The sequence below is a fragment of the Panthera onca genome, chromosome A3 (genome assembly GCF_046562875.1).
Source record: "Panthera onca isolate mPanOnc1 chromosome A3, mPanOnc1 haplotype 2, whole genome shotgun sequence".
In the NCBI taxonomy this organism is placed as follows: Eukaryota; Metazoa; Chordata; class Mammalia; order Carnivora; family Felidae; genus Panthera; species Panthera onca.
Genome location: NC_138341.1, coordinates 113,335,400 through 113,348,931, shown reverse-complemented (window position 1 = coordinate 113,348,931; position 13,532 = coordinate 113,335,400). Strand labels below are relative to the sequence as shown.

General features: G+C 38.0%; 1 protein-coding gene across 10 annotated transcripts in view; it reads right to left on the bottom strand.

Moving 5' to 3' along the window:
* Positions 1-13,532, bottom strand: part of TPX2 (TPX2 microtubule nucleation factor) — a 57,966-nt gene that overhangs the window by 38,324 nt on the left and 6,110 nt on the right. For 7 of the 10 annotated variants that reach the window (XM_060614777.2, XM_060614790.3, XM_060614768.3 and 4 more), the window contains 2 exons: positions 3,938-4,109; positions 1,896-2,018 (listed from right to left, as the gene is read on the bottom strand). In XM_060614777.2, coding sequence (XP_060470760.1) covers positions 1,896-2,018; positions 3,938-4,043 — 229 coding nt within the window. In that variant the 5' untranslated portion in view covers positions 4,044-4,109. Of the gene's footprint in view, positions 1-1,895; positions 2,019-3,937; positions 4,110-5,498; positions 5,582-13,532 lie in introns of those variants that run through there. The other 3 variants (XM_060614799.3, XM_060614825.2, XM_060614801.3) reach the window with 2 other exon arrangements.

Here is a 13,532-nt window from a genome sequence, read left to right as displayed (position 1 = left end):
CCAAATAAAAAATTATCAGCAAATAGGAATAGATGGGAATTTCCTCAGCCTGATCAAGGATATTTATGAAAAAACTACAGTTAACATCATATTTAATGGTAAAAGCCTGAACGCACAGGAATAAGACAAGCATGTCTACCTTTTCCACTCCTATCCAACATCCCACTAAAGGTTCTAGCCAGTACAGTATGCAAGAAAAAGAAATAAAAGGCATATTTGCAGATGATATGATCTATGTAAAAATCTGATGGAATCTATTAAAAAAAAACTACTAAAACTAGTGAGTTTAGAAGGTCGCAGGATAAAAGATTAATATGTAAGAATCAATTATTTTTTTTGTATTAGCAACACAAAAGAAAATTGAAATTAAAATAGAGGTATGAAAAGTGCTTTGAGAACACAGTAAGAGGAATCAGAGAAAAAAGGGTATTTGAGCTGGACCTTGAATGATGAATAGGAACTTTTCAATTACGTTAGGAATTGAATGCAGAGGCAACAACACTCATAAGACAGGTGAAAATATGTAATATGAAAGAACACAGACTCTGAGGGGCCTAAGGGGCATGCACGTAAGCAATGTGCATGGTTTTTGCCACATGACAGACCCAACAGAAGTTTCTTGCTTTGGGGCACACTGTTGACAAAACAGTCTTCAACTGAAAGTGGTCCAGACAAATTAGGTAACAGTACATACTCTTTCAATTCAAGAAGAGCACAAAGACCACCAAGGCAACAGAAAATCTGCCATGCCTAATGAACTAATGTAATTTACCTGAGGATGCAACACTGAGGCCACAGGCATTCCAAGCATGGCAAGTGAAACATGCCATACAGTTCTAACCCCTTCTGCAATTAAGACAATGGATGCAAAAGTTCAGGGTCCCTGCCCTAATCCCAAATTCAATAGATATCATCTGTACTCATGAGTTAATTATTTGAAAGTCATCCTAGCAGCTTAGACTTTGTAAATTACAAAAGTTTGCTAGAAATACAGCTATTTCCTGGTATGACTCCTCTACTTAACGGTCTAATTGGAGCCAGTTTCAGATTCATCCATCAAGAGTAATTTTCAAATGTTCTAAATTGATTGTGGTATTGGTTGTACAACTACTCTATGACTGTACTGTGAAAAACACTGATGGAGAGCCTGAGTGGCTCAGTTGGTTAGGTGTCTGACTTTGGCTCAGGTCATGATCTCTTTTTCGTGGGTTTGAGCCCTGCATCAGGCTCTGTGCTCAGAGCCCGGAGCCCGCTTTGGATTCTGTGTCTCCCTCCCTCTCTGCTCCTCCCCTGCTTGCGCTCTGTCTCTGTCTCTCAAAAAATAAAACATTAAAAAAAAATTTTTTTTTTAAGACTGAAATGTACACTTTGGGTGATTTGTTCATGTGAATCATATCTAAATATGGCTGTTACTTCAAAAAAGTAATTTTTAAGGATTTATGATCTCTTAAAAATGCTTCTTTTGTTCTGATCAAATAGAAAATATTCTGCAGACTTAGTAACCACCAGTTTAAATGCCAATTATCTTTTAGAATCAGATATATGACTCAAAGAATTCTTGTGCAATGACAAGCAGTACATTCTTCTCTCCTACTGCTTTGTTTCCCAGCCAGACTCAGGTTATGTTATGTTAAATCTTGTCATAAAAAGAAAAGAGTTTTATATCTGGCAGTAAAAGTCTATATTAGCTTAAGTTCCAAGAAATTAAAAAAAAAAAAAAAAAAAAGTGTAGTACATCATTAGTGTCACATTCACCATAAAGTGAAACTGGCCCATTTCACCAATAATAAACCAAAGGATACAACATTTACATAATTCCCCCAGATCCCTCAGGCCCATAACACACTGTTCCACCATTCTACCAAAGAGCTTTTTCCTAAGATGTTCTTTCTTACCTGGTCTTAAAGGTGTGACAATAGCTTGCTGAGGATTAGGCTTCCTCAGAGGGGTTTTGCCCTGAAAAAGCCCTCCTATGCCATTCTTCCCAGGAAACTTGTTCTCCAAATTGGCTTTCTCTTCTGTGAAAAAAAGAGCATCATTTAAACAATCAGCAAGGAAGCAAAATAAATCAGTCCTATGCACTTGTAAATGGGGCCTAAAGCCCCTACTAGTACGCTTCCAGCACATTTGGCAAGTACAAAGTTCTTGTGATCAAAATGAAATGAGTACACATTATACGTCAGAGATAGAGACTATAAAAACTATCACTGTAACACTGGCAACACTGAACAATGTATTACAGAAAAGGAGAAGTGCAGACTCTGCATTGTGAATAGCTACTTATCTTTGTTTGATACACATTTAGGACCATATAAGCATGAACTGGCCTAATCTACCACCTAAATACATCATGTTCCTCTTAAAGGAAACTGTAGCTATTAAGATCTGCAGGGCTTACAAGAGACATCTTATGGTCTATTTGAGTTGAGGTTCTCTTTCAACTGGTTGGTAAGAAGTGGGTGTGTGAGGATGGAACAGAGCTAGGCTCTCCCAAGGGATTTGACCTTAGGTTCTCCTGTGCCCAAAAGTGAGGGCAAAGCAGTGAAACATCCGTTCTACCAACTGCCTACCAACAAACAGAAGCTTCAGGAATGTGGTGAGCTCCAGCAATAACACTGTGCATGTACAATCAGAGTGCAACTGTATAAAAAGATATGATTATTTGGAAGAGAATTAGAAAATAATGTATTAGAACTAAGGTGGTTTTGAAAGAATGGTAGGATTAATTTTTTTCTTCGACATTGTATTTACCAGTTTCGCTGTACAAATATTTTCTATCTTGTTTTTAAAGAAACTTAGAAAAAAAGATAGACAACCCAGGGTTGTCTTCCTCAAGGTTTCAGTAATGCAAGGACGTGAGAAGATCCTTAGAGGGCAGCTGGTCCTCTTCACCTTTCCTCCACACCACTTCCAACAGACCCCTTCTCCAACGGATACCATTAAAGGCCTTTTGCAAGAGAAGGGCATGTGCCACCACACGTGGACACTGCATTGTAAGTGATAAGTGCAGCTGTAATGGACTCATTTTTTTTCTCCCATCACATTTTTTTTTTTTTTTTAATACAGAAGATAAGTATACGAGAAAGAATAAAATGAAGAGACCCTAGCAACTACTAGCCTGACATATCACTGGTCTCACCATATTATCCCAAAATACTATAAAAACATAATCACATCCTTATTTATTATTGGCCTGGTGTCAGGGTTTGCATCAAATCATATGACTCAACACCAGGCAATCCCATTTCTGTTTGGGGATTGGGTTCTGAGTAGCATAATCCCTCCAGCTAAAAATGAATCAGTGAGGGGAAGCAATAGGGCAGTAACTGTAGTTATAAAAAAGCAACACAAGAATGCCTGTGATGTTAGAACTGTTCAGTATCTTGACAGTGGGAGTAGATACACAAACCTACACAAGTGATAAAATTGCATAGAACTTACTACAGAAATGAGTATGAGTACAAGTGAAACTGGGGAAATCTGAGTAAGATGGGTAGACTGTATCAATGTCAGTATCCTAACTGTAATACTAGATTCTATGCCCAATGACAGTAGAGCAAGTTTTTATGTGGCTGCTATCACTACAGACATGTTTTGAATCTTAGAGTTTCACTCAACTTTGTTTCATCTGGATTTTTCCATATATCCCTAATGCTTAAATATTTACTATTCCTAACTGCAAAATAACACTGATAGCCCACTCCTAAGACACTGGGCATTTCAATTATTTCTATCATATCATAAATGATAAAATATATCTTGGTGTAGAAAATAATTTATATTTTAGTTATTTTCTTGAAATTCCTACTATTTTTTTGAAAGGTACTCAGAACAAAAAAAAAAAAAAAAAAAATTTAAAAAAAAAAAAAAAAAGAAAGGTACTCAGAACAAAGCAAGCTACTAACCCTTAAAATGGCCTGAAAAAGCAGACACTTACCAAACCAAGAATCTATGTTTTGGGTATCTTCCTCATCATCCAAAGAGGTAAAATTGATGAAGTCCGTGGGAGCATCATAGGAATAAGAAGTTTTAACTTGTGACATTGTCCCCTGCCTTGGCACAGAAGAGCAGGTTTTTCCCAGTACTCACTCTTCTCAACAGATCACCTTCTAATGAAAAGAAATGGTTCAGAAACTTGGTTGTGCATTAATCTAAGGTACTGATTCCCCAGCAATTACTTTGATTTTACTACCACATTTGCAATTCTGAAAATAACCTGGACAAGACACCTTATTTTTCAAACCAAACTAAAAGTTAACTTTTCTTTTTCAAAGATTTTTTTTTTTTAAGCAATCTCTATACCCAACATGAGGCTCAAACTCACAACCCCAAGATCAAGAGTTTCATGCTCTACTGGCTAAGCCAGCCAGGTGCCCCAAAGTTAACTTTTCTTTTTTGGTAACTTGAAAATATTCCTGAAGATAAATGTGTTGGAATTAGGAGGAAGCAAAGTTTGATAAGTGCCTACAACATGCCAGGCAAAGTACCATACTAGGTGTTTGACATTCATTATTTTATTTTCCCTCAACCTACCATTTTTTCATTTCTAGCCTCTCCCACATCCCACTACTCTTTCTCTGCCCTGAATAACCCAATTTCTGAAACACACCATTAAATTTTACACCTACTAACTAAAATCTTACTCATTATTCAAAGTCCAATTCAATTCTCTACAAACTTCCCCAATTTCTACCTATCATACTAATTGCTACCTCTCCAAAGCCATAATGCTTTGTTTACCATTCAATTTTATATTAGTTAACTATGCAAATGCCTCTCCTAGTAGACCGTAAATTCCTGAAGACAAGGACGGATTTTATTCACTTGTGTATACCTCATCCATCAAGGTTCTCAGAACGGTATCTTATACCTAGTAAAAACTTAGTACGTTTTGCCAACTACAGGTTTTCTTTCCCTGGAAATATTTTCATAGGCACCTGGGTGGCTCAGTCAGTTAAGTGTCTGACTTCAGCTCAGGTCACGGTCCCTCGGTTTGTGAGTTCAAGCCCCACGTCGGGCTCTGTGCTGAGAGCTCAGAGCCTGGAGCCCGCTTCAGATTGTGTCTCCCTCTCTCTCTGCCTCTCCCCTGCTCACACTCTGTCTCTGTCTCAAAAATAAACAAACATTTAAAAAATTGAAAAAAAAAAAAGAAAGAAATACATAAAAGGAGGCACCTAGCTGGCTCAGTCAGTAGAGCATGCCACTCTTGACCTCGGGATTGTAGGTTTGAGCCCTACGCTGGGTAGAGAGATTGCTAAAAATAAAATCTTAAAAAAAAAAAAACAAAAACAAAACACACACACACATAAAAGGCACGACATGTAAATTAGGTCAAAGAAACAAGTCAAAGGTATGGGCCCATCCCTGCTCCGGTGTACAAAGTTTTACACTCTCCCGTAGAAACCTGTGTAGGTTTAAAGTCAGCCCCCACTCTAGCCATTTACGGTTAAGCAAATATCTGGAAGTAGTTTCAAAAACAGTCTGAAGGACACACTCACTGGCAAATAATTTCCCTATGAAATCCAATGAGCCATTTGTCTTCATCCAGGGAACAACATGTACTTTAAAGTATTCTGTATCTTGGAAGAGAAGTAGATACCACTAATTACTTGCATACACATTTATTAAATTAAGTACCTTTAAGCCTTTATTTTATTATAAAAATTCATGCTCGTTAAAGAAATCATAAAAAAAGCTTCTATAAAAAATAATAATCTATAATACCACACTATTCCAGTCTGTCTCCCTCTCTCTCTCTCATTTTTTCTCTATATACACACATATATTTGAAATCTGCTTCACATACTGTGAGCATTTTCCATGTCAATATATATATATAGATATTTCATCAACTGACAGCTTGATGACAGCTGTCAACTGACAGATACTATAATTTACGTATCCCCTATTTTTAGGCATTTTTCAATATTTTCACTTTAAAGATACTACTAGAAGAATATCCTTGTAGTTCAATTTCTGTACACATCCTTAAGTATGCCCTTAAGATAAATTCCTTTTTTTTTTTAATGTTTATTCATTTTTGAGAGAGACAGAACATGACTGGGGGAGGGGCAGAAAGAGAGGGAGACACAGAATCCCAAGCAGGCTCCAGGCTTCAAGCTGTCAGCACAGAGCCCAATGCGGAGCTCGAGCCCATGAACCACGAGATCATGACCTGAGCTGAAGTCGGACGTTCAACCAACTGAGCCACCCAGGCGCCCCTACCCTTAAGAGAAATTCTTAAAAATGGAATTGCTGACTCTTGATACAAACTGTAAAACCGTTCCTAAAAAGGAACTTATATCACCAGAGGTATGCCAGTTCCCCACAATGTCACCAATTCTGGGCACTAATAACCCTCAGCACTCATTGTCTTTATAGTATACAACTATACCTATGCTCTGAGATAAATCATAAGAGTAGTTACACCCAACTTCATTGCTCAGTGGTTTGGCCAGTATTTCGTTAGCTTCTCTCAGTGGATTGGGGTAATTCAGAAGGTACTTGAGTGCCTGAGAAACATTTATTCTAATAATTATTTGGTTTACATAGTGACATCAATCCGTACACCAGAGAACTTCATCTTTCCATGGTCTCTCCTATGAACTCAATGCAGCCAGAACTCCACAGATACCTTTATAACAATGCCCCAGTTGAGGTACTTAGTGTAGAAACATGATTATTTTGGAATCAGAAGGAATCTTAATAACTAACTTTTGCAGTTTATAGATAAGGATTAATTATAGCAAAAAAGGCTCTTCCAAGATCAACACAACAATAATACTAATGATCATGGTAAAAACAGTTACCAAAAGTACTTATACATGCCAGGTGCCATGAAGTAGTAAATACACAGTATTTCAAATACTCTCCAACAATCCCGTAAAGCAGCAATTATTATTCCCATTCTAGAAGAGGAAGCTGAAGAGAGAATGATGTGCCTAGTATCATACAATTATGTAAAGGCAGAACTAGATCCAAAACTGAGGCTCCTAACATCAACACAATGTTCTTTCCACATTGTTCTGCCCTCTCACCCTATGAATTAAAGAGGCATATTAACATAGTTATGGCCTCTATTTGCATAGAAAAGAGGACTGCATATCCAAGTAAATCCATTCTCCATAGTCTTTTGCCCCGAATAGAGGAGTCTTTATTATTCTCATTTTAAAGTTTTCACTCTCTATGTCTACCTTCATTAATCAATTTAACTCACTAAGTTATTTGTTAGCAGTCCACTCTTATACACTCACTAGGGGCCTTAAATATGGGCTTAATGATACCGGAGTTCCTTTCTCATTAATACTCAAGTTGAGACTATGTCTTACACAAAAAGTAGAAGATCTAGTCTCAGACACAAAGGAATTTAAAATCTAGATAGGAGCTAAGGTTCTGGCGCACTCAAAAAATAAGATAGTATACAATATTTAAATTATAAACTCTAAATATAAAGAGAATTAGAAATTGGGGCGCCTGGGTGGCTCAGTCGGTTAAACGGCCGGCTTCGGCTCAGGTCATGATCTCGTGGTCCGTGAGTTCAAGCCCCGTGTCGTGCTCTGTGCTGACAGCTCAGAGCCTGGAGCCTGTTTCAGATTCCGTGTCTCCCTCTCTCTGACCCTCCACCGTTCATGCTCTGTCTCTCTCTGTCTCAAAAATAAATAAACGTTAAAAAAAAAGAGAATTAGAAATTAATATCACTTAAGTCAAACTGATTAAATATGTTTCATTGAACATCATCAAAATAGTAGGAAGCACACCATAACAAAAGTCACCTTTTAAGCTTAGTGTAGCCAGAACAGTTCTGGCCAATGAGAATGAAGTAGGAATCTGCTGAGGGATTTACAGGAAAACTTACTTTCCTGATATAGCCACAGCCCTTGTTCTTGCCCTTTCCCTTCAACCCTTCTTCTTGCCTTAAAGGCAAATGTAATAGCTAGAGATAGAGCAGCTATCGCGTATACAAGTGGATGGCCAAAAAAGTAACACTGGCCCTGATATTGCTGAGCTACTGACCATTGATCAAATATCAGCAACCATCTACCTCCAGACAATACTCTTTTTGAATAAGCCATTACAGTCACATTTTCTGTCACTTATAGCCCAAAACAATCCCAACAAAGAAGTCCAGAACTCTAGACCTGTCTCTGACATTTACTACATGTATAGAACAACAGGAGAGGCACTGTATCTTTCTGCCTACTTACTTCCCATAAACATGAGAAGGCACTTCAAGTACTATACAATGCACTATTATAAGATATCACTGCCTCTCCTCCCCTTGACCATATCTTTATTCAAAGGACCCTCACTGAAAGATTCCCCAGTGACGGACAGTGGTTAAAATTCCCCTGTTGCAAGGAAGTTTTCCTGTTCTTGTGAACAAACATGCTGGAAGACATGGGAAAATCTTGGATTCCCATGATCTTAATGCCTAACCCAGGTCACTGGGAACACTTCCCAGGCAGTAATGCAATGAAGACAACTAAAGCTGGGGGAGGGAAGAGGCAGGAATGTAATATGCAACAACCCCACTTAGCTTCCTAAAAACCATGATTCCACCAAAGCATGCCACTGAAAAAACCACCTGGAAAGTATTCAAATATAACCCCTCACATTCTTTTTTCTTTTTTAAATTATGGAGCTACATGGCTACCCTCTTTGGAGAGCAAGTGCATGTTTTTGAGAGGTCTTGCCAAGTGTAAAACTTTATCTTACAGATATGTACTTATGCATACGTAAGTATAAGAAAGTGCACAATAGTATTGTTCATAAAAGCCAAAAAACTAAAAACAAAAATTCCACCAATAGAAGACTGCTTGAATAAATTAGGGTACAATCCTATAATAAAATATTAGAGAATTTAATATTAGATAACTTTGCGTATGTGGTCATATGTACACAATGAGCTCCAAGGGCTATTAGGTGAGAAAAGTAAAATGTATAAGTGCATACTCTCATTCATGTTAAAAAGAAGGAAAGGGGTAATATATACTCATGTATACTTTTGTACATACATAGATTATTGTGGAAGGAGACACAGAAGTGTTAACAGTATTTGGGTCTGGGAAGAAAGCTAGGAGTTCTGAGTCAGGGGAAGACTTTTCACTATATGAACTCTTTGAATACATCTTATTATATAAATGAATATCTTTTCAGTTTATAGAACTGGTTAAGCAGTACTTATTTCCCCCTAAAGTGGCATTTACAGTCCATAAGTCACTGCACTTTCTGGGATTTTTATTAAGTACACTTGGTAATCCAGCAATAATTGTTAAGTCTATTGATTTTTGGAAATAAAGTTTCCCATTTACAGGGTCTGAAATTGGCTACTAACTTCACTTATCCAAATGTTACACATTATTTCTTTTTTTAATGTTTCTTTATAAAAACAAAATGCTCCTGAGTATTGACTTAATAAAAAGTACACAAACTTGTGGGGCACTTGGGTGGCTCAGTCGGTTAAGCTTCCAACTTTGACTCATGATCTTGAGGTTCACGAGTTCAAGCCCAGCATCAGGTGGCACTGTGCTTACAGCTCAGAGCCTGGAGCTTGCTTCAGATTCTGTCTCCCTCTCTCTCTGCCCCTCCCCGCTCACGCTCTCTCTCTCTCTCTCTCTCTCTCTCTCAAAAATAAACATTAAAAAAAAATTTTTTTTAAGTATACAAACTTGAAAAAAAAAAGTTAAAAATAATAGCTAATGGGGCACCTGAGTAGCTCAGTCAGTTGAGCATCTATCCGACTCTTGATTTCAGATCAGGTCATGATCACAGTTGTGGGATCAAGTCCTGTGTCTGGGTCCCGGACCGAGCATGGAGCCTACTTAAGTAAGATTGATTCTGTCTCTCTCTCTCTTCTCTCTCCCTCTACTGCTCATGCTCTCTCTCTCTCTCTGTCAAAATAAACTTAAAAATAATAATAGCTATTGGGGCGCCTGGGTGGCTCAGTCAGTTAAGCGGCTGACTTCGGCTCAGGTCATGATCTCATGGTCCGTGAGTTCGAGCCCCGCGTTGGGCTCTGTGCTGACAGCGCAGAGCCTGGAGCCTGTTTCAGATTCTGTGTCTCCCTCTCCCTGACCCTCCCCTGTTCATGCTCTGTCTCTCCCTGTCTCAAAAATAAATAAAACGTTAAAAAAAAAATTATAAAAAAAAAATAATAATAATAGCTATTAATTACTGAGTACTTATGACATGCCAGACACTCCTGGCGATGTTTTACATGTATTAATTAACTCACTAAATCCTCACAAAAATCCTATGAAGTAGGTACTATTATTGTCTTCATTTTATAGACAAGGAAACTGAGGCAAGGAGAGATTTACTACTTACTCATGATCACACAGTTAAGAAAGAGCAGAGCCAGCATCTGCATTCAAGTAGGCCCTAAAGGATGTGTCCTTATCCACTAACCTCTCTTATTTACTTAATTTTTTTTTTCAGTAATCTCTATGCCCCATGTAGGGCATGACCTCAAGAGTTGTGTGCTCTACCGACTGAGCCAGACAGGTGCCTCTTTGTGTGCGTGTGAGTATATATTTTTATTTATTTATTTATTTATTTATTTATTTCCTCTCATATTTATTTTAAAAAATAGAGATTTATGTAGATCAAAGTGAAATGTCAAGGCACAAAGGATAAAACCATTTATAGATAATAACTTCCAAATACTATTTACTACAGGCCAACCACTTTATTAGGCACTTTACATAAATCATCTCATTTGGGGCACCTGGCTGGCTCAGTGGGAGGAACACAGGACTTTTGATCTCAGGGTCATGAGTTCGAGCCCTACAGGGGGTGTGCAGATTACTTAAATAAATAAAAATTTAAAAATAAATACATTTTTAAAATTAAGAAACCATCACATTTAAAGTGCATTAAAAATATACAAGGTAGATATCATCATCACCTTTTTACAAATAAGGAAACAGGCCCAGAGTAATTAAGCCACTCCACGATCACCAACTAGTATGTAGCAGTGTTAAGTTATAAGACCAGGTCTGTGGGATTCCAAAATCTCAGGTCGCTATAATGTACAGGTGTTTCCTACAATATTCCTTCAAAGATGAGGTAGATAACCAAATCATACTGTCAGTCAAATGCAAAAATTAACTCTGCTTTACACAAAACTAAGCATCCTGAGAAGCTGTTCATAAAAGAACACTGCTAAATTAAAAACCCTATTCTAAATACACTGGATAGGGGGTCTGGGTGGCTCAGTTGGTTAGCTATCCGACTTTGGCTCAGGTCATGATCTCATGGTTCATGGGTTCAAGGCCGGCGTCGGGCTCTGGGCTGACAGCTCAGAGCTCAGAGCCTGGAGCCTGCTTCGGATCCTGTATCTCCCTCACTCTCTGCCCCTCCCCTGCTTGTGTGCTTGCTCACGCTCTCAAAAATAAACATTAAAAAAATTATAAATAAATACATACATACACCGGGAAAGCTCTGAGCTAAAATCATCCCATAAAGTAAATCACCGCCTCTTAATTTCTCTTTTATTAGTTTGTACTCTTGCATATAAAGTTTTTGCTATTTATAAGACGGAAGTTAGTCTGAACCTCTCAGTGGATATTATAGAGTAAAAGAAACCATGAATACAGTATTTAAGCATCAGAAGGAGAAATGTCTTCTGAGGTCTAGGAGTGCATTTGATTGATGGGGGTCAAAAGGCAAGGGGCTCAAACCTAAACATGCTTAATCTTTATTTCGGTGAAATTTTAAAACTGAAATACTATTTTTCTAACATGACCATTTTTTAAAAAAGCTTTTTGGGATGCTTGGGTGGCTCAATCAGTTAAGCATCCAACTCTTGATCTCAGTTCAGGTCATGATCTTGCAGATCATGAGCATGAGCCCCACAATAGGTGAAGCCTGCTTGGGATTTCCTCTCTTCCTCTCTGCCCCTCCCCTGCTTGTGCACACTCTCTCTCTCTCTCTGTCAAAATAAATAAATTAAAAAAAAAAAAAAAAAAGAGGCTTCTTTTAAAAGCTATTTTTGGTCCAGTATGGCCAACTCAGGAGACCATTCCCACCTCCCCAACTCCCCCAAAAAGGGGAAAAAGTAAGCAAAATACAAATCCATTGAGAAGTCTGACTCTTCAATAAAAGGTGATAGCACAAGCACATGAACAAAACCAAAAGTAACTACTCGGCTATGCCAGTTTTACCACACTGCTTCTCCCATAAATAATAAAATTAAGATGTAAAACCTTCAAAAATTAAAAAGCACAAGGCCTAGTGGGAAATGGAACAGGCCAGAGTCTGGGCCAACTGTTTAAATGAAAGAGACCTAGGCATGATGGGAACTGGATGCCTTCCTGCACCCCTTTATCAAGATTGAATTTCTGTCAACAGGTCTCACTGAAGAAAAAAAAAAAGAAAGAAAGAAAAAAGGCACATGCGTCAACCACATTCTCCCAAACAAATCAGACTGCCAAGGAAGAGAATCAGCTTCACATTTCAAAATTATCTGAATCTACCACAGCTCTAGATTCCTGCAAAACTAGAAACCATCTGAGTGAATAGCTCTTTCAGACCAATAATCCTGCAACAGAACTGAGGAAAAAGCCTCTCCCATATTATGAACCACTTAGCTTCCTTTTAGAACTGCCTATTAAGTGCCATCATCATATCACATAGCTCATTTTTGTTTCCAAAAAACAAAGACTAAAAGCATATAAAGAGTCTCTTCCCTTAAGAAACTCACATTTGAGTGGAAAATACAGACAATTGTGATACAGGGTGATCTGTGATATAACAGAAGAAAACCAAAGGCACTATGGAAGTGCAGAGAAGGGGAACAGGAGGGTCAGAGAAGGGTACCTGGTGGAAGTGATGCATAAAAGATACAAACAGTGGTGAGCATAGCATAACCTACAGGGATGTTGAATCACTATGTTGTACACCTGAAACTCATGTAGCATTGTGTGTCAACTATACTCAAATCAAAATTTTAAAAAAGAAAGAAAGAAAAAAGAAAGAAAGAAAGAAAGAAAGAAAGAAAAAGAAATGCACAAAGAACAACAGCAACAACAAGATAAGGAGATACAGACAGACCTACAGAGTTCTACAAGGATGAATACTGACTTTTTCTAAGGGAAGAGATAAATGGAAAAGGGAGACAAATGAGGGAAAAAGCACACAACCGAGGAAGATTGCAAAAGAAGCAATGTGTTTCCACATTCGCCTGAAATTAACCTCGATCATGTCCTGTCCCTCTTCACTCTCAAACCAAAAATAACTAGCCTTGACAAGCTCTATAAATCAAAAAGCACAGGTTCAGGGGAGGTGGGGGAAAACTGCAAAAGGGTAAGTTCTAAGGAAAGCTGGAACAGTGGACTGGCAGCTCCTAAATAAAACAAAGACTTTGGTGTGACAGATGCTCTCAAGCACTTCACTATCCAGTTTGGGAGCTGCATCTTAACCTATTCCTATTGGAAGAAAAATCATGACTTAAACAACTGGTAACATAGTAAACAAAGTAAGTCAAGACTTCATTAGAAGCGTAGCTAGTAAATGGTCCCATCCCAAATGGT